We start from the raw sequence: 22,921 nt of genomic DNA on the forward strand, positions 1-22,921 counted from the left end.
TTGATTCATGTCCCCAGTATCTGTTTTTTGTCCCACACTGCATAATTCAAAGATCTGGGCACTAAAAGGCAATAAATCTATGTGTTTTACATCACAAATCAGGTCATTTTAGGACTGAAACCCAAATTCCTAGAAAGAAAACATGTATTTTGCCTCTACTTGGTACCTGTGTGTGCTGGCCATTTTCTTATAACTGTGACAACCAAGAGAAACTATCTGCAAGAAGGAAGGTCAATATTGGTTCATAGTCCTGGGGATTTTAGTTCCTGTAGTTTCTTGGCCCCCATTTCTTGGGCCTGTGGTGAGGCAAAGCCTTCTTGGCAGGGAGAATGCTCACTTTGTGGTAGCTAGGAATCAGAGAGTCAGGAAAAAAGGCACAGGGCACCTGATAAAGTTTCAAAGGCACACTCCAGCAGCCTTCCTGCTCCAATTAGATCCTATTCCCTAGTATTTCCAGCTCTTCCCAGTGGTGCCACCCAAGGATGAATCTATCAGTGGACTGATCTGTCAGATAGTCAGGATCCTCATGCTCAATCTCCCCAAAATGACTAGATCAACCAACCTTTGATGCATGAGCATTGTAGAGGATACTTCATTACATATACTGGATAATCAAAGCTGACTCCACATTTTTTTTTGTTTTGTCTATCTGTCTGTCTGTCTGTTTGAAATAGGGTCTCACTATATAGCCTTGGCTGGCTTGGAACTTACTAGGTAGACCAGGCTGATCTGGTCTCAAACTCACAGAGATCCACCTGCCTCTGCATCCTGAGTGCTGGGATTAACGGCATGTGATGCCACTTTTTAAACTCCATTCCTAGTCAGAGGGTCAGTGGTTCACAGGGCATAGAAATAACAACTCTAGACCCAGTGAGGACAGCTTATGTCGAGGGAGCTCTAAGGATATTTGCCTTTGTTTCCCCTTTCTGTAGCCTCATGCAGAGGGGACAGGTATTCTGATTCACACCTAAGGTAGGGATTGATTTCACTCACTTGAGATGAAGCTCTTATGCCTTTTTCTTTTACATCAGGAGAGAGCCTTATCTGTCTTTCCTCTGGCTTGGCCCCCAGCCCTTTACTGATGCTCACATGGAGATGATTCTGCAGGCCACTCTGAACTGTAAACAATAGTGTCCAAAACTTGCTACACTCCACCTTTATGGTCTGGTAAGCTATGGTTATCTGAGTCCAGAACATGAGATACAGTTCAAGGAAGTAGGCAGAAAGGACAAGGCATCCTTCCTCAGGGCCCTGGACCACAGAGGACCCAGAGTTTGCAGGTGCTCCTGGGGTGGAAAGAAGGATTTGGGAAGTGGGCCACAGAAGAACTTTCAAATAGAATGCAGGAATAAGGGTGTTTAGAGTATAACGTTCCTTAAGATGCTAATGCAGACTGGACTTGTTACTGGGGACCCCCAAAGAGCTCTCTCCCTATATGAAGCCTGGACTTGCTATAGGTGTATTCCACAAGGTTCTCTCCATATACAGTCTAGACTTATATAGGAGGGCCCCACAAGGATTTTTTGAACACCAGTTTGGTATCTAATGGACATATCTGAAGAAGCCGGAAATGAAAGTTGCCTGTCTCATGCTGGCAGTGTACAGAAACAAAATTAAACCTGTGATGGGGAGGACTAGGAAGACAACAATGGTTTGGGTATGATTTATCTAACTTGCAGTGGGTCTGAGTCAAACTGTGAAATGAAAATTCACCAGCCTCTTCCTAATTATTCAATGCTCTACCACATATAATAAGTAAATGTCTGACCTTTAAGAAAATGCCACTTTCAAGTTAAGCAAACAATTTAAACAAGGAAATCATGAAAACCCACAAAGCATCCACAGCCCCGTGGTCAGCACAAAGCACACTAAGGCTGAGGCCTGCTTATTTCTGTCATGGTTGGTCACAGCAAGTAGGACTCTAGAGTCCCTGCTATTCCAGCAAGTCGATTATCCACCATGGAGTGTGGCACATGGAGCTACTCTATATGTAAAACTGTTCAGGGTGAGAAACAGGAGAGCCTGGGAGATGGCTCAGTGGACAAAGTGCCTGCCACGCAAACACAAGTACTAGAGATTGAATCCCCAGCGTCTATAAAAAGGCTGTGCATGGCAGCATGTGCTTGTGACCTCAGCACTGGTGTATGGAGGGAGGGGAGGCAACATAGGTGGATCCAGGGGGCCACCTAGTCTAGTCAAAATGAAGAGCTCTGGGTTCAGTGAGAAATCCTGTTTCATAAAAGAAGACGGAGAACAACAGAAGAGGACACCCAGTGTCACGTTCTGCCCTCCACACGCATACACGCACACATGCTGAGACACCTGCCTCCCACACATACACACATGCATACACCACACCCCCACATACATAATGAAAAAAAAAACATGGAGAAGGTAGATGATATGCAACCACAAAAACGATATTTCATTTTGTGGTGTAATGAGCCAATTGCTGAGGGCAGTTGAATCATTATTCCAGCTTCTCACTGAAACCTTCCTCAGCAGTGATTTTTGAAGGTTTTTCTCGTAGTTCCTGGACCTGGACTGTTTCCAGACACACCCTGGAAACAGGAGCACTTACATTGGCACTGGAATGAGCTCCCCCCACACAGACGACGTCTTGCTTTTGAATAGTCAGCACCTCTTTCGTCAGCTTCAGCCGGACATCATAGGCATTTTCCAACCTTTCATCATACAACAAGGCGAGGGCAGTTTTGGTCTGTGGACACAAAGTGGCATGAACAAAATGCTGTGAGTCCAGGAGCCTCAGTGATGAGAAATTGTTGGTATTTGCTTTTGGGCACCACCTTTCAACCTATATACATAGTTCTCCTATGAGTACCTCTTTATTTATGCTGGAAACCCAATGGGCTTACATATACAATATTAGTACTTGACAGAGGGTTTTCCCTCCGGATGGCCCTTGGCTCTCTGAGAAGCTGGGTTTTTCTGGCACCCTATCGATGCTGCTTGGGTTTTCCCTGACTCCGCGAGTGAGAGGCTTATACATCCTCATACCGGATGTACTAGGTAATCCTTGTTCCCACCTGCAGCTGGTGTTCAGGGCGGCAGGGCAGTCTCACCATTTCTAGGTACAGGCCTCTGGGACACTGAGATGCCTTCAGGATCAGTTGTGATAAGGAACAGCAGCACTCAGACTAATGACAGCAGAAGTGGTCAGACCCTGGCCTGCAGCCACAGCCCACAACATGACACAGGAGCAGTTATCAAGGAGAGTCACAGCAGGCTCCTGCCTTCTGAGGAAAGAGTTCACACTGCTCAGGACAAGCAGTGCTCCCAGCTGACATGAAAAGGTACAGTAGCAATCTGCGTCCTGTCAGTATGCCAAGCACACACTCATGCACAATATAAACAAACTCATCAAGTAAAGCAGCTTGCACCTATGACATCAGTGAGTCCTCTTGGTGAGGAAAGTCCCTGGACCCAGGGACACTGAAAGGGAAACACCTGGACTACATTTAGAGGTGAGAGAAGCTGTGTAGAAAGAAGGCGAAGAAGAGGGTAGAAGACCTTTAACAAGTGAATATGATATTTAAATTATACATTTTGTGATGGTTAATCTCAACTGTCAACTTGGCTGGACTGAGAAGTGTCCAGGAGACTAGTAACGAACAGAAATGTCTGTGAGGTTGCTTCTAAAGAGGATTAGATTATGCTGGCTCTGACCTAAGCAGTGGCTTAACCCACTAGCGGATTCAGAAGTTAGTCTACTAGGAAGTAGTACAATTGTGGAAGGCAGGACCCTGTTAGAAGAAGTAGGTCACCAGGGGCATGCCTTTGAGTACATATCTTGCCCTGGTCATTTCCTGTTCTCTCTCTGCTTCTGTCTGCCATGAGGTGAGCACACCGTCCACATACTTCCACGCCACCTCCACGATGCACTGACTCACCAAGGCACGAAGGAACAGAGCCGCAAAGATGGACGAAAATCTCTGACGCTGTGAGTCATAGTAACTCCTCCCTTGCACGGTTGTTCAGGCATCTTGTCACAAATGCTGAGACACCAGGGTGCACACATTTTAATATTTAATACCATGCATTTAAAAGTTAGCTAATTAGATCAAACAGAACAACAAAGACCTGACATGGGCCATCTGCTGCCTTCCTTTGCCATCTGAACCAGGTGACAAGAGCTCAAGGAAACCTTGCTTCTGAAAATGTTAAGAAAATTAAAAGTCGGGAACAAAATCAAGTTAGAGATAATTAAGTCTTCTAAGTCAAAACTGTAATTTTATTCTAATCACTTTTTTTCTATGAAAACATTCACTCAGGCCCAACTACACTTAGTTTGCAGGAGATAATTGTGTGCTCTGACATAAATGTGATGCAGCATCCAAGAGGGTCTTGTGTGCTCCTTCCTACACCTCTGGAGACACTGCCCACCATCCTCAGAAAACCCAAAACCCATGGACACATCCAGACACAAGATTGTAAGGCGAGAGCAGCTGGTTGCCAAATCTAGACAAAGCAGAGAAGGGACTGGTCTCTTCCCTGCTCCACTCCAACCCAGAAGTCGACTCCTGCACCAAGAACCCAGCGACTCCAGTCCTTCATCTAGATAATCGTGGGCCTTTTCCTTTTCATAGTATCTGAAAATAAAAAATTACTTCAATCTTCTTTAAACTTCTATGGTTTAAGCTTCTTTAAACCATTCATAAACAAAACCCCTGTCCCTTCTTTGGTTTCTTCATCCTGGAATAGGCAGTGTTTTGCCCAGAGCATCTTCTTCCCCTCTGATCTTCACATCTGATTCCCACACAAGTTCCTCGAAACATGTCCCAGTTGGGCACATACCTAACCCTCTGGCCATAAGACCCAGCATAGTCCCAGGCCTCAAAACAGCCTCCCAGTACCACCCATAACCCACCTGGGGCATTCTTATGGTCATGGTGACCTGCTAAAAATTGGTCCACATGGTGTCATTCCCCTGGACAAAATGTCCCAGGAGTCCCCATCTCACAGGAAAAGCCTCATCTTGCACTGGTATGTGTGCCTAGTTCCCGCTGGTCCCTCTTGTCCTCTGCTCGGGAATCTGGCCATGCTGGGGGGAATACCAACACTTCAATCCTATGCCCACCTGCTCTTCTCCAGTCACACCTGGCCCCTGCCTCACCTCCTGAAGAGTCACCACTAGGGTATAGAATCTAGACACCACTACATGCTGTATCTCCATGTCCTGGTTCCAGTCTCCACTCTACTCCCCCCCTTGGGGCCTACAGAAAGTGAGATATCCTGAGGTATCCTGTTTGTTTACTTAGCCCAAGGCTGGGTTCAGTTTCTTGAAGCAGGAGCCAGTGTCACTTGGGGAAGGAAAAGATCCCCTCCCCAGAGATGTGCCTGTCTGCTCTTGCTAGCCCACAACAATTTAGTATTCAAAATCTAAAGTTTTATTTCTGTGACATAAGGCAGGTACTGAAGATCAAGGAGCCTGCCTTATGAACCAGTAAACCCATCAGCAAGTGAAGCACTTGCTATGGAACTGCCAGATCATTGAAGAAAAAAGAAGACCTAGAAGACCCAGAAGGTCTCCACCAGATCATTTATTACAACACCAGAGAAAATCTGACTGCGTAGAGATGTTCTTAAGACTATTAAGGATTTTGATAACATACAATGGTTCTCACATACCTGTTTCAAAGAATAAATTATAAATATCAATAATGGTAGAAGTTTAGGAAAAAATTAAAATCTAGGAATAAATCTGTGCCTGTGCCCATGTGTTTGCAGGTCTCTCTCTCTCTCTCTCTCTCTCTCTCTCTCTCTCTCTCTCTGTATGTGTCTTTCTGTGTGTGTATGCCTCAGTGTGTGTGTGTGTATGTGTGTGTGTGGTGTTAGTGTATTGGGTTAGCCTGGTTTAAAAGCCAGAATTCATTGGCTTTACTGTACAGAAATATGCAACCTTTCTACAACAAGAATACTACATACAGAAATGTGTGCATACAACAGACAACCCATTAATGTAAATAGTCTTTAAAATCAAGATATAAAATGTATGCTCTACTAAAATTGAGCAAAAAATATGAAAGGTAATTCTCAAAATAAAGGAGCATAGAAATTAATTCCCCAGGGAAACAGCAAAATAAACAATAAATGATAGTGGGTAATAGAGTGAAATCATGTTTGTGTATAAATGTAAGTTGGTATGTGAGACAGGCCTGCAGAAAATTTATGAAGACAAGATTTTAAGACATTGCATATTAATGTGTATAATTTTCAAGTTTTGACCATGCATTGTTTAATGCTGGCTAATTAAATCTGTAAAGTTCTAGCATACTCTGGCCAACTCTGTCTACTAAAGTTTATTCCCTTCAAATAATTTAAGGTGGACTTCTAAGAATTCAGAGAGATCATACACATTTTAGCTCTCATTTATTTAAACCTCTAAGTCCATCTCTATCCAAATCAGACTTGTCACAACAGCATCCAAAAACTTGCAGCAATTCAGAGGACAGCAAATCTCTTAAACACCAACATCCTTGACTAAAATGCCTATATGTGACTATTCCATTGTTCAAAGAGTGTGAAGAAAATGTGTGCAAGTTACATGTTTTTCCTGGTTCATTCAGATCAAACATGTCTTTTCTACTGCATTGTTGACATAAAGTGAAAAGAATCAGATGTTGAGATGAACTTAAAAGCAAACAGCTACTGAAATGCAGAGAGGGAGGGAGACTCCACCGGCTGCTCTCTAAGGTTCTTCGGGGTGGAGAGCAGAGACAGTGTTTGAATTTAGCTAGGGTTTTTGGAAGCACAAAGCTGAGGCACTCTAAGTAACAGTTTATCTTAAAGAATTCTAAACTATGAATTCTTCCTTCGTTAACTAGGTTTCCCAGCAGTCAAGGCTTTATGGATAAAATTCAGCCTGTTGGTTTTGTAAGCAGCCTGGTGACTGAGCCTATCAGCCCGTGCATCCCCACAGTTCCTTTAGCAGATTTCTCAGGTTAGGTTTCAGGGTAGACTTCTCTCTCAACATATAGACCACAATTCATTCTGTCTGTCTTAAGGTTTTGTTAGTTCTGAGAATTCAAACACTTGAATTTGGCACTCGCATCCTAGACAGCCCAGGCCTGAGCAGTCCCTCTTGTAGGTTTGAGGTTCTAGGCTCTTTCCCCACACACTAGTTTTCACAGCATGGCTATCACCAGGTACCAGCAGCTCACTGAAGCCAGGCTCTAACTGGGAGTTTCGCTCTGTCAGCCAGGACTGCTGCTGGTCCACCCAGTATCTGCATCTTCATCTCAAATACATCTCATTTGCTTTCTGTGAACTGAAGTTCTCAGGGGGAAAAAAAGACATTTGACATTAATAAGGACTCTACAAAGTTGATTGACTGGCAGCTTTGTTGATCCAGAACCAAATTATCTTGAGTTGACTTTTAGTCTCTTAATAGTCTTCATGGCTCACCACTGCGTCTAACTTAGGATCCCTTTATCGACCACATGAAACTCCTGGGAATGGGCTGGGTGTGGTGGTACAGGCCTTTAATCCCAGCACTTGGGAGGCAGAGAGAGGTGGATCTCAGTGAGTTCAAGGCCAGCCTGGTCTATATAGTGAGTCCAGGCCAGCTGGGGCTACAGTGAGACCCTGTCTCAAAAAGACCAAAAAAAAAAAAAAAAAAAACTTCTGGTAATGGATTAATAAACACTCACTTCCATAACCCTACAGCTAAGAATGTCATAAGACTGCATCTAAGGCCTGTATCAGGGGACCCTCTCACTTGCTATAACCTGTTTGCCTGATGCTTCTACAAAAGTATTTGTAGAGTGCCTCGATTTATAACTTTCTTTGGTTCTGTTACTATAAACACTTCACGAAACTGTTACCATGTTTGAACATGGTATTTAGGGCAACCTAAGTCTGTGTTCCCAGGCAATCATCATTCACTTTTGGCTCTAAACAACCTCTTATTCCCTTTAAAGTGAAAGCTGTGTTTTGTGTCAACACTGCCTTCAGTTTACAATAAAGTGACAGTCTTGTTGCAGCAATGAAACTTATGCCATTATTCCAGTGTTAAGGCATGTAGTAGCTTATAAAACATTGAATTCATGTTCAAATATAGATGAGTGTTATGAATAGATGCCTAAATACTTTCTTGCTACAACACTAATACAGCACATTCTTCATTGAGATCACACAGCTCTAATTGCACTAGTAACTCACAATTATGATAAACTTTTTTCCTGTGTGAGTAGTGTGTATATGTGAGTGCACATGTCTGCATGTGGAAGCCAGAGGTATGATTTGTCCGGGTGTTCTGTCCACCTCTTTTTGAGACAGGGTCTCTCACTGGTCTGGAGCTTACCAATTAAGGTAGACCTGAGTCAGATCTCAGCAGCCAAATAAAATGTCTTGCATGATGGCAAGTTCTTGTAGTCCCAGCACTGAGGAGGGAGACACATTTGGATCACTGGGGCTATCTGGCCGGTCAGACTACCCAGGTCTCAGCAAACGATCTTTGAAACAAGGTGGACAGTGTCTTGTTTTCAAGGCACATCCAAGGTTGACCTCTGGCCTCCAAATACACACACACACACACACACACACACACACACACACATACACACACACACAAATTAACAACTATGAGTAAAAGTAAACAGAAGAAATACTCAAATAATGAATAAAAAGTAAAAATGTGTTTTAACAACAGTGAACATAGAGGACAAAGTGTCTAGTATTGGTGCTAAGAGTGATAAACCGATCGTCAGATGAAGTTACTTCTGTTAGTGTTGTAATAAAGTTATTATAGCTGCAATTTCTTCATTGACCACTACACAAGACAGTTCAGATATGCAATTTTATTTAAATGGTTCTGTAACCTATATGATTTGTTCTTTAGTAACTGGAAATACCAAACAAAAGTAGTTGAATTTCTCATCATAAGCCAAACTTATTAGTGACCTTGAAGGGACTGAGGCATACAAAGAACTGAATGTCTTCCCAACACCCACCTTGATATTGTTATGTAAGTAATTATCATGTAAAAATCACTGCAAATTTCAAACACAAGAGCTAAACAAGGAACATACAACAAAGAAATCTACTGCATACAGCTAAATAGTTGATTTATTATTATTATTATTGTTATTTTTATTATTGTGTGTGTGTGTGCATGTGTGTATGCTACAGTGCACATGTGGAAGGCTAGCTTTGTGGAGTCAGTTCTCTCCTTCTGACTTTACTTGGGTTCCAGGTCATCAAGGTTGTACAGTAAGTGTTTTTCCCCACCCAGCCATCTCACCAACTCAGCCAAAACAATTTTAAAAGGTACATTCATATCAGTAACTGCCGACATTAGAAAGAGTCAATAAAATTGCTTTAAATTGTGCTTTACAGAAATAGAAAAGGAATAAACTAAACCCCATATTTGCATAAAAACGAAATAATGAAGATCAGAACATAAAATATATCAAATAGAAATTATATAATACATAGAAAAAAAATCTAAAATTAAAGAGTTGTGGTTTTCTTTTTTTTTTTTCTTTGAAAAATGAACAAAATCAACAAACCCTTATCTACACTAAGGGGAATCTACACTGGGGTGGGGGAGAGGACTGTTCAAATAATGAGTGAAATGTACAAATATGTGTTTTAGCAACACAGGAAGGATGAAACATCAAGTATTCGGGGCATAGTGGTAAGCTGGTGAAAATGAGATGTAACTAGACTCTGCAAAAGTGAAAACATCATCAGGGGCTTCTAGGAACAACTACATGCCAATAAGTTGGGTGGCCTAGAGGTATGACTGAATTCCTAGGAATGCACATGTATCATTAATGAATTGAGAAGAAATAGCAACGCTGAACAGCCCAGTAGACAAAAAAAAAGACTAAATTGAAAGTTCATAGCTAGAGTCTATGAAACATTCCAGGACAAATTAACGCTAGTATTTTCAAACTCTGAAAATAGAATTAGAGGGAATAATTCTAAACATGCTTTATGAGGCCACCATCACCAGACATCTGAGACAGACAAAACCACCATAAGAAAAGAAAATTTCAGGCCAAACTGTATATTGATGCAGAAGTCTTCCATAAAATACCAGTAAATTAAACTCAACAATATACCAAAAACAGTGTATGTCATAGACAAATAGGATTTGTCCCTGGCATGCAAGAATGGTTTAACAAACACAGGTCAATTTATTACATCACATTAACAAAAAATTTAAAAACCACGTGCTCATCTTAGTTGATACAAAGAAAGAACTTTATAGTTCAACATCACTGATTAAAACTACATCAGTAGTTTGGATATAGAAAGACAGTTCCTCAACAATAGGGACATTTATGAAAATTCCATGACTAGCATCATTACCAGTGGGGAAAACTAAAAGGTTTTCCTCTACAGTCTAGAATAGGAAGGCACGCTCTCTCTCAGAATATTAGTTACACATAGTACTAGAGACAGCAGCAAGCAGAGCACACAGAAGAAACAAATGAATCAAAACCTGAAAGGAAGAAGTAAAATTATCTATATCTGTAAATGGCATGATTCTATATGTAGAACTCTCAAAATAAGTCCACCCGAATAACAGAATAAGAAATGAATTCAGTAAAGTTTCAGGACACAACATTAACATACAAAACCAATAGCTTTTCTATACACTGATAATGACCTAACTGAAAAAGAAATCAATAAAACAATCCCAATTGTAATAACATAAAATGAATAAAAATAAAATAAACTCAAACAAGAAACTCATAGGCTATATATTGAAATTTTAAAAATAGTATTAGTATTAAGTTCTCCCCAACAGCCCGTGACCTGTTTGGCCACATATTCTTGGCCCTGATAATAGCGTCAGGTGTGGGCTCCATCTTGTGAAATAGTGAGTCTTAAATCCAATCAGACAGTGTTTGGTTATTCCCATAACATTCATGCCACTACTACACTAGTGGGCATATCTTGCCAGGTAACTCACAGGGTTCATGGCTAGATAAGATTGATGATTATTTTTCCCTTCCAGTAGTATGCAAAGCACCTTCTAGTATTATGAAAGCTAGCCAGTAGAGATGAAGCTTCAAGGTCAGTACCACCTTGATTTCTCCTTGTTTGTTCTATGACTCACTTTGTCTTCAGCAAAGTCTTATGGTCAAGTTTGGGAGGACAACCAAGAACAATAGTAATAACCAGTATTGTTTGAGGGTCTTTGGGACTGCTCTGACTATGGTGGTTTGAATGAAAATGTCCCCCATAGGCTCAAGTATTTGAACACTTGGGTCCAAGATTGTGGCACTCTTTGAGGAGGACCACGAAGCCTCCAGGCAATTTGGCCAGGCTAGAGGAAGCATGTAACTGGGGACAGGCTTTGAGAGTTCTTAAGCCTTCCTGGATTTCCAGTTTCACTCTTCTTCCTGTGCCTGTTGGAAGATATGAGCACTCAACCTTCTGCTCCAGTCACCTCCTGCCACCATGCCTCCCCCACCAATATGTACTCTCCTACTGGAACTGTAAACCAAATAAACTCTTCCTTCTATAAGTGGCCTTGGTCATGGTACTTTATCAGAGCAACTGAAAAGTAACAAAAACACTGGTCAACAGCTCTAAAAGATGGAGTCCATTCCCATCATTGGGCTTTTCATTTGTTAACCTTTGGTATCCGGCAGGGCCATTGAACCCCTGTTACAGGGAGCTATTTTTATTTATGTATATGCATATATATTTATAAGCTTTATGTTTCCCTATGACTTTTTCAAAAGGTCTTTAGTGTTACTTATCCTTCCTCTTACTCCCTCCCTACCCTGTTTGCCCATTCTCCACCCCATTAAACAATCCCTAATCCATTATTCTCTTTATATCACTGTATTCTATTTCACCTTCTTGTTAAATAGATATAGTATTAAACTGATTCCTAGTGATTTATTGTTATACTCATAGATTAGTGCATCTCTCAGCTCTCACCAGAGAAGCTTCTTCTTGTAGCAGATAGAGATTAACACAGAAACCCAAAACTGGTCAACATGCAGATTGTAAGAGACTGTGTAGTGATCAGCCCTAAATGGGACACTTATATCACACCCTCTCTTCCCAAGGCTCAGAGATCATCACAAAAGAAGGGAGCAGAGAGATCATAAGAACCAGAGGTGGTAGATGAATACAAGGAAACTGTTGTCTGAACAGAGTGGTTGCATAGCACTTGTGACAGCATACACAAGACCTGTGCAAGTCCAAGTCAAACAAAAAACTTGGATAGGGAAGGTGGCCATAAGGCCCATTCATAGCTGAGGATCTATTGGCAACTGATAGCTGATGGAGGGAGTCAGTTTCCTTTAAGGGTATAGTACCTGGTAATAAGACCAGGCTCCAAGGGATGGACCCACACCCAAGAACATTTGGGGAACACAGATTAAAATCGATAAGCATTTTAAAAAAAAGAAAAACAATAATAGAGGACATGAAGTCTGGAGGGGGAAGAGAATAGGGTAGGAGTAGAGACGATAAGAGAGGGGTTCTGAATATGACCAAAATACACTGCATAAAATTTTCAAAGAACTAACAAAATATTTCTTAATTATAGAAATATTGATTAAAGAAATTTAAAAAGACATAACTAAATAAGAAAATACCCCATGCTCATGACCAGAAGGACTTTGGGATTTTTGTTGTTGTTTGTTTATTTAAAACACTTTTAATTTATTGTTTTTATTTTATGTGTATATGTGTATTGCCTGCATGTAGGTAAGTACACCCATGTCATGCAATGCCTGCAGAGGTCAGAGGAGGCTGTCGGATCCTCTGGGACTGGAGTTATGGACAATTGTTAGCTGCCATGTGTTTATTTTAGATTTATTTATATTATGTGTGTCTGTGTGAGTGCCACATATGTGCAGGTGTCACAGAGGCCAGAAGAGGGCATCAGATCCTCCGGAGTGTCAGTTACAGGCAGTTGTGAGTCACCAGACACAAGTCCTGGGAACCAAACTTGAGTCATCTGGAAGACCAAGTGCTCTTAACCTCTGAGGTATATCTCCAGCCTCCAGAAGTACTTGTTTAAAAGTATCCATATTATCCAAGGTAATCTGCAGACTGAATGTAATCTTTATCAAAATCTTAAAGTTATTCTTCATAGAAATAGAAACAAGTCATCCTAAAATATCTGTCAAACCACAATGGCACACATATCTGAAGTAATTCTGAAAGACACAGAAAACAAAGTTGGAGCACAATGTTTCCTGACCAAAAAAAAAAAAAAAAAAAAAAGTTACAACTTTCTGGAAATCAAAGCTGTTTAGTACTGGCATAGAAATAGACACAAGTACAGGTTAAATAGAACAGAAGCCCAAAATAAGCCCAAATGTGTAAGGTAAATGCATACACACATCAGAATTCATTGTGGGGAAATGACAGTCTCTGCAATAACTGGTGCTAGGAAAGTGGGAGTCCCACAGAATGAAACTGGATTCTTAAGGTACATCACATACAAATATAAATCCAGAATATGTATAAGAGCTAGGTGTGAAACATGAAATCAGAAACCCACTCAAAGAAAATCACAAGCACGCACACACACACACACACACACACACACACACACACCAATTCAGGTTAAAAACATAATAATAATATAATAATAATAATTATTACAGCAGATTGTGTCAATCTAAAATATTTTGTGTAGGAAAGGAAACAATAATAATAAGATCAAAAGGCAACCTAAAAACTCGGAGAAAATGCAAGACGCATAGCCAATAAGGACTCAATATGCAAAATTCATAAACAGTTCATTTAGCTCAAGAGTCAAAAACGAGTAACCTGACTAAACGCTGGTCAAAAATCCTAAATAGACATTTTTCTGAAGAATACATAGAATGACCAACAACCATTTGGAATGGTGCTCGACAATATTTGTCTGGCAAAGGCTAGTTAAACCCACCACAATGAAATGTCACCTCTCACCCAGGAGGGACAACCAAAGACAATAGAGAGGACTGGGCATGCAATTCAGCAGTGAGCACTTGGCTAGTTTGCCCAAAAGTTAAATTCCAAGTACTGAGAAAGAAAAACAAAGTCAAGAAAGTGTGAGAAGGTAGTTGGTGTAGCAGCTATGGGAATAAGTGTGTGGGCTCCTCAGTCACTAAAAGCAGAGCATCAGTGTCACCTAGCCAGTGTTCCCCTGTGCACACTGACCCTTAAACAGATGAAACCTTGCTTCAGCACAGGGACACCTGCACTCTCATGCTTATCAAAGCATCTATCACAACAGCCAGGATACTGAAACCACCCGCATGTCTGTCAATGAATGAGTGGATAAAATAACTGAGGTATATACAATGGGATACTGTTCAAACCTGATAAAGGAAGAGATTCTGCCATTTGCTTCAATACACATAAAAGGTGTTGTGCTAAATGTGCTTAAGCACACACAGAAATAAAAATATTGCATCGTTTCATATGTTTTGAAGTTTATACGTGAAACCTCAAAAAAAAAAAAAATCAAAGATACAGAATTAAACAGCAGTTACCAGGAACGAGCTAGAGGAAATGCTTCATCATAGGTCAGAAGATGATGTGGCACACAGGCAGGATGAATGACACTGGTTGATAGCTAAGGAACAACTTGGAAACTACACTTAACACCTTGTTCTTTGGGGATTTCTTAATATTAAGTGAGCAAGTTTCAGCTGCTCCTCTAAAACTATGGGCATGGGTGACTCCATGAGATGGGGGGTGTGTTAGCTTGCTTCACAGTGGTAACTGTTTCACTTCTTGTCTGTCTTAACATAATGTGGAATACCTTTGATACATAGAATAAACTGTATTTAATAATTTTCAAGTATAGACAGTTGAGAATGATATAAAATAGACATTAGAAAGTTCATGATTTGAAATCTATTGCTAAATTTATTCATTTTCTTGAAAATTAAAAGGCCTCCTTTGCAAATAACTTGAATATTTAAATGGCACAGCACATCTATAACAAGTAAGCATCACCTTCTAATATGACACATGCCATGGAAGGTAAGCATTAAGCACACACCATGTCCTCATGACAGGAAACTAACCTTCCCTGTGAAATATCATGGAAAGTGCTGACAGAGGGTGTATTGGTACCACTCGGAAGACAGTGTATCTCAATTTGCCTGGGAACAAGACCAATTTACATCTTGTATTAACCTAATTGTGAACCGAATTCCCTTCGGCTGTTAAGGTTTGCACAATTATTTACAAGGTGAGCCAAACGGGAGAGGGGAGAGGCACTGCCAGTGTGTAAGGGGCTGTTGGAGGAAGGGTCTGGTCCGTGTATGCCAAGGGAGCAGGTAGTTAAGTCACACAGCAGCCCTCTCTCTGTGAGACTGCATGCTCTGCTCAGGCTCAGAGAAGGAATGTCACTAATGGTTGTGTGGTTTCAGCTGGAGTTGCCGGGCTCATGGGGAGATAGATCTTGTATACAGCTTTTCCCTAGTGACCTCCCTCCCACCACTGGCCTCATCTGCATGAAATCCCAGAAAGGTTTTGTGGAACCCTCCTCTTTGGCCCCTCCCCTGGACTCCCTAGACCCCTGCCCTTATTTAGGACTAACTGCTCTTTTCACTTCTGTAAATCGCTTGGCTTGAGGGAACCAGAGGGACAAACTGCACCGTCTCCATTTTGACTGCTGATTCCTCCATTTTTGTGATGTCTCATGGTCATAGACTAGGCAAACCCAGGCATGTCCAGGGGGCCCAGGCAGGTTTGAGGCCTTATAAGGAATAAACAGGGTCCTCTAGTCCTGAAAGATAACAGTCAGCACATTCCACAGTCCTGAGGGCAGCACCCACCAATGAGAGGCCTCCAAGACTGTAACCAATCAATTCAAAAGTATGTTGGCATGCGTGGGCTCTTTGGACCAATCAAAATATAACTCTGCCATTCCCCTTCTCCCTTTGTCTAAAACCTATGAAAAGCTCCCTCCCCCTGGAATTGGGGCCTTCAGAGGAACCTACCACATTAGTTTGGTTTGAGAGTCGGAGCTGAAGCCGGAATAAAGACTCTTTGTTCTTGCATGCTCTCTGGACTCTGTAGTAATTCTTGGGGATCTGTTCTCTGGGCACAACAGTTTCTCACACTTAGTCTTGACCGGGATTGTTTTCCAATATGTCTTTTTGTAAAGTGTTTTTCTTATGAACAGCATAGAGTTGGGGCTCATCACTTACTGTGATTTTAGCTGAAGTCATTATTCTTCACATTTTAAGGTAATACTTGGCAATATTTGCTTTAAAAATAACAGGTTGGCCTTTGTTTCACATTTGGGTCTTTTGTTTTTCCTTCTTCTTGAGGCAGGAATGATTGCTCTACACACAGTACAGGGAAAAGGCCCATAGCAAAACTACAAGTTGGCCATGCAAAGAGGAGAACAAAGGAAGATCATCCCAATTAACATCCAGGGAGAGAGCTAAGGTCAGAGACCAGCAACACCTGCAACGCTGGCAACTGCCTATGCCACCTAAGGTTGGCAGTGACCAGCAGAATGAGCCAAGCTCAGCAGCTAACAAGAAAGTCCCAGATGGACAAAGGGGGGAATCAGTGTACGATCACCACACTAATTGGGTGAGCAGTGCATGAACAGCTCATGATCATCTCCCTGGTTGGGCCAGAGGGACATGTACAGAGTTCTGTACCCCCCACTGCCATATTGGCTGGGCCCATGACATGCCCAGAGAATTAACCAATCACAATTGCCACAGTCTTTGTCCAGCCTCTACTGTGAATCCTCTACAGAGCACCTAGACAAGCAGCTCAGCAGCTTTTCCCTCTCTTGGGACCCCGCCCACTCTCAGGAATTTCTCTCACTTTTCCTTAATTTCTCACTTTTCCTTGCTTTTCACTAATAAAGCTTCCTCTGACTTGGCCTGCTCCTGTGTGTCCACATCTTTGGTGAGCATTGATTGTCCAGCACTTGAGTCCTTGAGTCAAACACAGCTGGGCTGAGAAATGCCTCATTTGCTCTCAAAGGTCTGCATCTCTCTGACCTTCTATCCTGCCTTCTCAGGATGAATCACATATGTTTTATTCCAACTCATCACTTCTAGTAAACTTTTTTAGCTAGACATCTTTGTTGTATTTTAAAGGAATTCATCTACAGTTAAGAATAGAATACTCTTCTCTATTACTGTCTCCCTGCCTTCTGTTCTTCTAGCAGGCAACACTTTGTGCCCACCAGCTAGTCCTGGCCTGGGCTGGGTAAGGGGACCCTGCCTTGCACACATGGACCCTTCTTTGCATGCTGCTCACAATGAGCGGTGTTTAGAAGTGACAAGAAGATGGCACCACCACCCTTTGCCCTCTATACACGTGGGTTCAAAAAAGCCACATATCTGTAGATACGACACTGGTGTTGCACACAGTGAGACAGGGGTTAGAAGCACATGGCCGATGATGAAGAGCAAAGAAAAGGTGCTGGGAAGAATCTGCTATGGACTGCTGGAACCATGAAAACACGATATCTTCTCTAGACCTTGTTCTTAGCCTTTGTCAACATGTCACTACAAGCCACCCAACTGTGACCTCTGTGACAGGCTTTGATAAGTGTCTATGTAGATCGAGTCTCCACTACAGCCTTGTCTGGAGGCTGCAAAGCTCAGGTGCTCTTGAGCTAATCTCTAGAAGTTTCGAGGCTCTGAACAAGCGTGCCTGACTGAACGTGGAAGCTATGCAGGTTTTCTGGGATGAGATGTCTCTCCATACCACATCCAATTGGAAGAAAAATAAGAAACAGTCAAAGGCATGTCCAAACATACAGAAATTTTAACTAATACACACACGTATTAAAAGTGGCCATAAAACAAACAGCTCTGTTCTCAAAGGAGATGACAGAAGGACAAGACTGGAGGCAGAGGAGAGAGCAGAGGTTCTGATCCGGAACCAGAGTTTGTTGCCCTGGAAGTCTTTTGGATCACCAGTATTATATGATTCTGTTTCATCTTCATTGTTTTCCTAATTTAGATTCTTCAGCTGAAACTACACCTCTTTGAAGAATCGATAAAATATTTTATCTATCTTTTATCTATATCTATCTATCTATAAAATACTATTACCACTTGTCTTGGTAAAGATCTATTCGCTACTCCAGGGGTCAGTTTATGCATTGGGGACTTTATAGCAATGCCTGCCTGTAGGTGCTTGCAGACCTGCCAGGTGACACAGCAGGACTCTGGCTGGCTCCCATAACAGATACTTGATAGTATCACAATGCCTTTAGGATTGCATCTACTTCCTGCCAGGAAGAGACGCAAAACCTACATATAAGATTTCCTTTCTCAAAACCTTAAAACTCAGTCAAAATGATATTCATATTCAAAATTCCTAACACTCTTCATGCATAAGCCTAATTACAACTAAGTAATACAAAATGATGGATGCTGGAAGAATCAAGTACATCCCTTGAATCAGGAAAATGGCCTCAAAGCACTCCAGAGAAATCAGTTGTGGTCATTCCTCAGGAGGAGATAAATTATGCAAACAGGAAGCCTAAAAAGTGAGCCAATGGCTCAGAAACAAAACAGAAGTGGTTTAAGGGCGATGTAAAAATAACAGGGATAAAAGCCGCAGTGAAATACAAGAAAGTGAAATACAAGAAAGTCAAATGATAGCGTGATCAGGAGCCAGGCTGTGCTGGGCTGGCTCAAGTGCCTAACACCCAGGAACTAGAAATGAAAACACAGAGAAAATGACAAAGATAAAACACCAAGTAAGAGGGAACCAGCAGCTATCTGACAATTCCAAAGTCAGAAAGGAACAAGAGCAGCAGTAATGTCTATAGATACAACAGGAAAATATTTCCATAAAAAACACAGCTGGGCCCTTAAGAAGGCAAAGTGAGAGGAGAGGGTAGAGGTGGGACAGTGGTCAGCATGTAACAACCAACACCACATTGCATCCTGCTGGTACAACTACCTTGTGAGAGTAGAGGAAAAATAAACTGATGTGGCTTTTCATTTCCAGTAATTACTAGACCTCATATTTCTTCATTTTAGTCTTAAACTTAATTTTCTTAAATTTCAATTCACTGTCATGTGGAATTCTGTATTCAACACAAAATTCTTCCAAATGCCTCTGAGGTAGATCAGAGGGACCGACCTCTCCTGGGGCACAGGGGCAGAGTTAAGCATTGTTAGAGCACTGTTAAATACTGTTAAATAACTCTCAATAGTGGTCTTTATCATAAGTATCCTTTTTGTGGTTTATTTTTCCTTTAAATAAGCTGAAATGTTAGGGGCCAGGTTAAGTTCACTCCCTAATTTACAGCTGTTAGATCCTTCCAGGGTGCCTGCCCTGTCTGCCCTGAGGGAACGGCTGTCAGCCAAACAGCCAGCCTAACTGCTCTCCCTTCCACTGACTGCTTCAAACATTCCTGAGTATGCTAAGGAAACTACACAGCAGTCACAGCGTGCCACTGAAGAACCAGTCTGGTTCCAAAGCCTATGGTCCCAGTCATGACTCTTTGAAAGCAACTCCTCCTCTTTTTGTCATCACAAGCCTAGGTGAAGTCTTGATGAGCCTATAGAGGGGAAAGACTTCCCTGGTGGCCTAGCAGAAGGCCTGTGATTGGTTCAGATACCATACTCTGTTTTCATGAAGGTTGCCTTAATTGGTGCATACACTAAGTCATATCGCCTTTCTGGCTGTGTAAGCAAGTTGGTTGGTTCGGTTTTGAACCAGCCATGATGCACGTCCCTGTGCTGCTCTCTGGTATTACAAGTTTGACCTAATGAAAGGCTTCTGTCCAATGGTCTTCTCTTGTCTATTTTTGGTCTTTAACATTATTAGGTTAGCCTGATCTGGGAACATCAAGAGGAACCAGTGGAAGGGACAGTTGGTATTGGCAATAGAGGTGGCAACAGTTGTAGCAGTGGTGAGATGTCAACAGAGCTCCAGAACGTGACCAGGGCAGAAACAGTGGTGACAGAGCTGAGTACTTGTGGACAAGGGCTGTGAAGAGCTGATGAAGAGAAACTGTGGTCAGTGCTCACAGGAAGAGAACCAGGGAACTATAAAAGTTTTCAGATACTCCATGTCTAAGAACTGTAATGGCCAAAGTAACGCTTCTCAAGGCAGAGCTGAGTACCCCTTCACTGACAGCCCAGAAGAGAGCTGTCACAACTAGAAGCCACCTGGTGCTGTTTGCTGCTATTACTCACTAATGCTGGAGGCCAAGGATTATACTGGCTCTTAAGTGCTAGGGCTACTAGCAGTTAAAGCACAGAGCACTAGCCTCCAACCTAAGTACCTGGTGCCATAAAGTCTTCCAAAGCCTGGAAAAATTGGCCCCTAGCTCTCAGTGTTCAGGGCTGCAAATCTCTAGGTGTGCCAGTTCAGCCCTTGGACTGTGGGCACTCAATGGCCCAAGATGGTGATAGGAGAAGAGCTTCTCCTCACCTATGTGATTCTTATCAGGGAAGAGCAAAAAGGACCCCAGCCAGCTGATCAATAACACCCGATGGGTGTGCACCCATGCTGAACCAAACACTGGGTCATCAAGACAGCACTGCACAGCATTCAGAGAATTCTTTTCACAGATTCAGAAACAGAAAACAAACTAAAGTGTAACAAAACTTCCCCTCCTTCAAAGTTAAGCAACATACTCCCAAGCTACCACAGATCAAGAAGGGAAAAATCACAGCAGAAATCAAAATGTATTTTGCACAGATAGTGAAGGTACAACCTTTAAAATATCTGGCGTACAGCTAAAGTAAAGTTTGAGAGAAAAATTCAGAGCTTGAAATTCAGGGTTTGTAATTACTCGTGGGCCACATAACATTTTAGTCAATGACAGATCGCATACACCAGAGTTGGTCCCATAGGATAACACCATCCAGCAAAATTCTTGCTGCCTGGTTGGTGCAAATATACTCAATGAGGCTCTCAAGTGACAAAATCACTGCTGTACTTCATAGACTGAATCCTTGTTGGCAAGTGACATCATAAAGTAAGAAAATTAAGGTTGAAAAACCCATGCTCTAACCCCAGAAGAGGGATTCAAGCATGCAGGCAGTGTCTGCATTTGCAAATAAAGCTTTATTGGCATGCAGACATAGTTCTTCAGTGGCCTGGCACTTTGGCTTCCCCGGTATATGCAGAGCTCAGTGTGGCATGGACCACAGGGTCAGCAAGCACCAAACATCACCTGGTCTTAAAAGCAGCTTGCAGGTCTCTAACCTAAGCTGCCATATAATAAATCAAGAAAGAATGTGTAAAGAAGGAAATAATGAAAACAGAATTACATGAAATAGAGAAATCAGCAAAACCAGCAAATCAATCAATAGTTCTACAAGAGGAAAGAGGAGAGACCTGAAAAACACCAATGTTGGAAGCAAGGGGAAACCACCACCAGCCGCACAGATGTGGAAGAGACAGAAAACTCAGGAACAGCATCTCAGCTTCACACTGAAACTTCTAATCCGATGATAAAAATCTTTAAAGCATGTCGTTTACTAACACTCCTACAGTACAGAATGGAAATACGTTCCCACATTAATTTAAAGAGTTCAATTCACTACTAGCATCTTTTTACACAGTAAAAACTAGGCCCTATATTGCCATCAGTGAAATCTTCCAAACATTTCAGGAAAAATCACCTTTGTGCAAACTACTTTAGAGGACAGAAATCTAGACAACATCATGAACCTCCATCAGCCTTAGCTAGGGACCAAAACCCAACATGGAGAATGTGAAACAGAAAATTCTGTATCAATCACCCTCATGAGCATAAATGCAAGAATCTAAGGAAAACATTGCTACAACTATCCCAGAGAAATATGCAGAGGACACTTCTAGAGAAATGGAAGCAAAGGATGGGAGGGTAGCCCACAGTCTGAAAATCATGGGAGCCCATGATGTAAGAGTGACTTAGTCTTGTGTAATAAAATACCCAGGACTAGCATCTGACCACAGCAGTAGCTTCTGATGGTGCAGGTCCAGAAGCAGTTTCTTGCTGAGTACCTAAAATACCCTCTTTGGCTGCTGTGAATCCTTCATTTCTTTGTTACATAGGCCTCTCTGATGAACTGTTTACAACATGACAGCCCCAGAAAGAACAATCTGGAAGGAAAGAGCTTGCATCCATGGAAGTACCTGCAGACACTGACAATATCACAGTGGTGGTTCATCGTCACATGCACCTCATTGGGGTGGCCAGAGCCCAGCCTGGTGCACAGGGACATGAGCAGAGAGCCATTAAAGAGAGACCACCATGTGAGCATTAGGGAAGAACTTAGAGGATGGTTAATCTGAAAAGGCTTGATGAAAACATATAACATTCCCAATAAATCCTAAGGGAAGGAGCCTTCATGCCCTTCCAGGGACTATATACAGAAGACAAGCACATAAGTCTTCTGTGCAACCTTATTCTACAGCTCCCAGTCAGTGCAACAAAACATGCACACATAAGACATATGTATAACTAATAGAAAAAATAAAGCTGACACTTTTCACAGATGTTATTATGAAGCAGGCAGAGAATTGAAAGTATCTGTTTACAGAATAAAGGTAGACTAGCAATTAGTTATTAGAATTAATTATCACTTAATAGGATGCTACACCAATATTTTAAACATATATTTCAACATATAAATAACAAAGGCAACATGTGCAACAACATTAAACATTGCCAATATTGTGAATCTCCTGAAATACTGTAAGATCTGTATAATGAGAATAATAAATGTTATTGAGATGATTTTAAAAAGATCTATATAATTATAGAATAGAAAATGACCACAGGTTGGGTAAATTAATATTTCCAAGTTCCTGTTTCTCCTCGGGCTAATCTATATATTTAAAACAATAGAAAAACATAATTTCAGAACTTATTTATTTTTTAAAAAAATATTTTATTCCTCATCTAGCAGCAATCAGCTGGCCTTCCTAAAACAAAGACCTGTAGATAGGCTGACTAGATTCACCAGATGGACAGTAATGG

The 22,921-nt window shown here is 41.6% G+C and overlaps 1 protein-coding gene across 5 annotated transcripts in view; it reads right to left on the minus strand.

The window, feature by feature from the left end:
* Sntg2 (syntrophin gamma 2) overlaps positions 1-22,921 on the minus strand; it is a 236,258-nt gene that overhangs the window by 155,881 nt on the left and 57,456 nt on the right. For all 5 annotated transcript variants that reach the window (XM_008850183.2, XM_017802502.1, XM_017802501.2 and 2 more), the window contains exon 2: positions 2,582-2,719. In XM_008850183.2, the coding sequence (XP_008848405.1) occupies positions 2,582-2,719 (138 nt within the window). The remainder of the gene's footprint in view (positions 1-2,581; positions 2,720-22,921) is intronic.

Source organism: Nannospalax galili, unplaced genomic scaffold (assembly GCF_000622305.1).
Source record: "Nannospalax galili isolate Female #2095 unplaced genomic scaffold, S.galili_v1.0 scaffold100, whole genome shotgun sequence".
Lineage (NCBI taxonomy): Eukaryota > Metazoa > Chordata > Mammalia > Rodentia > Spalacidae > Nannospalax > Nannospalax galili.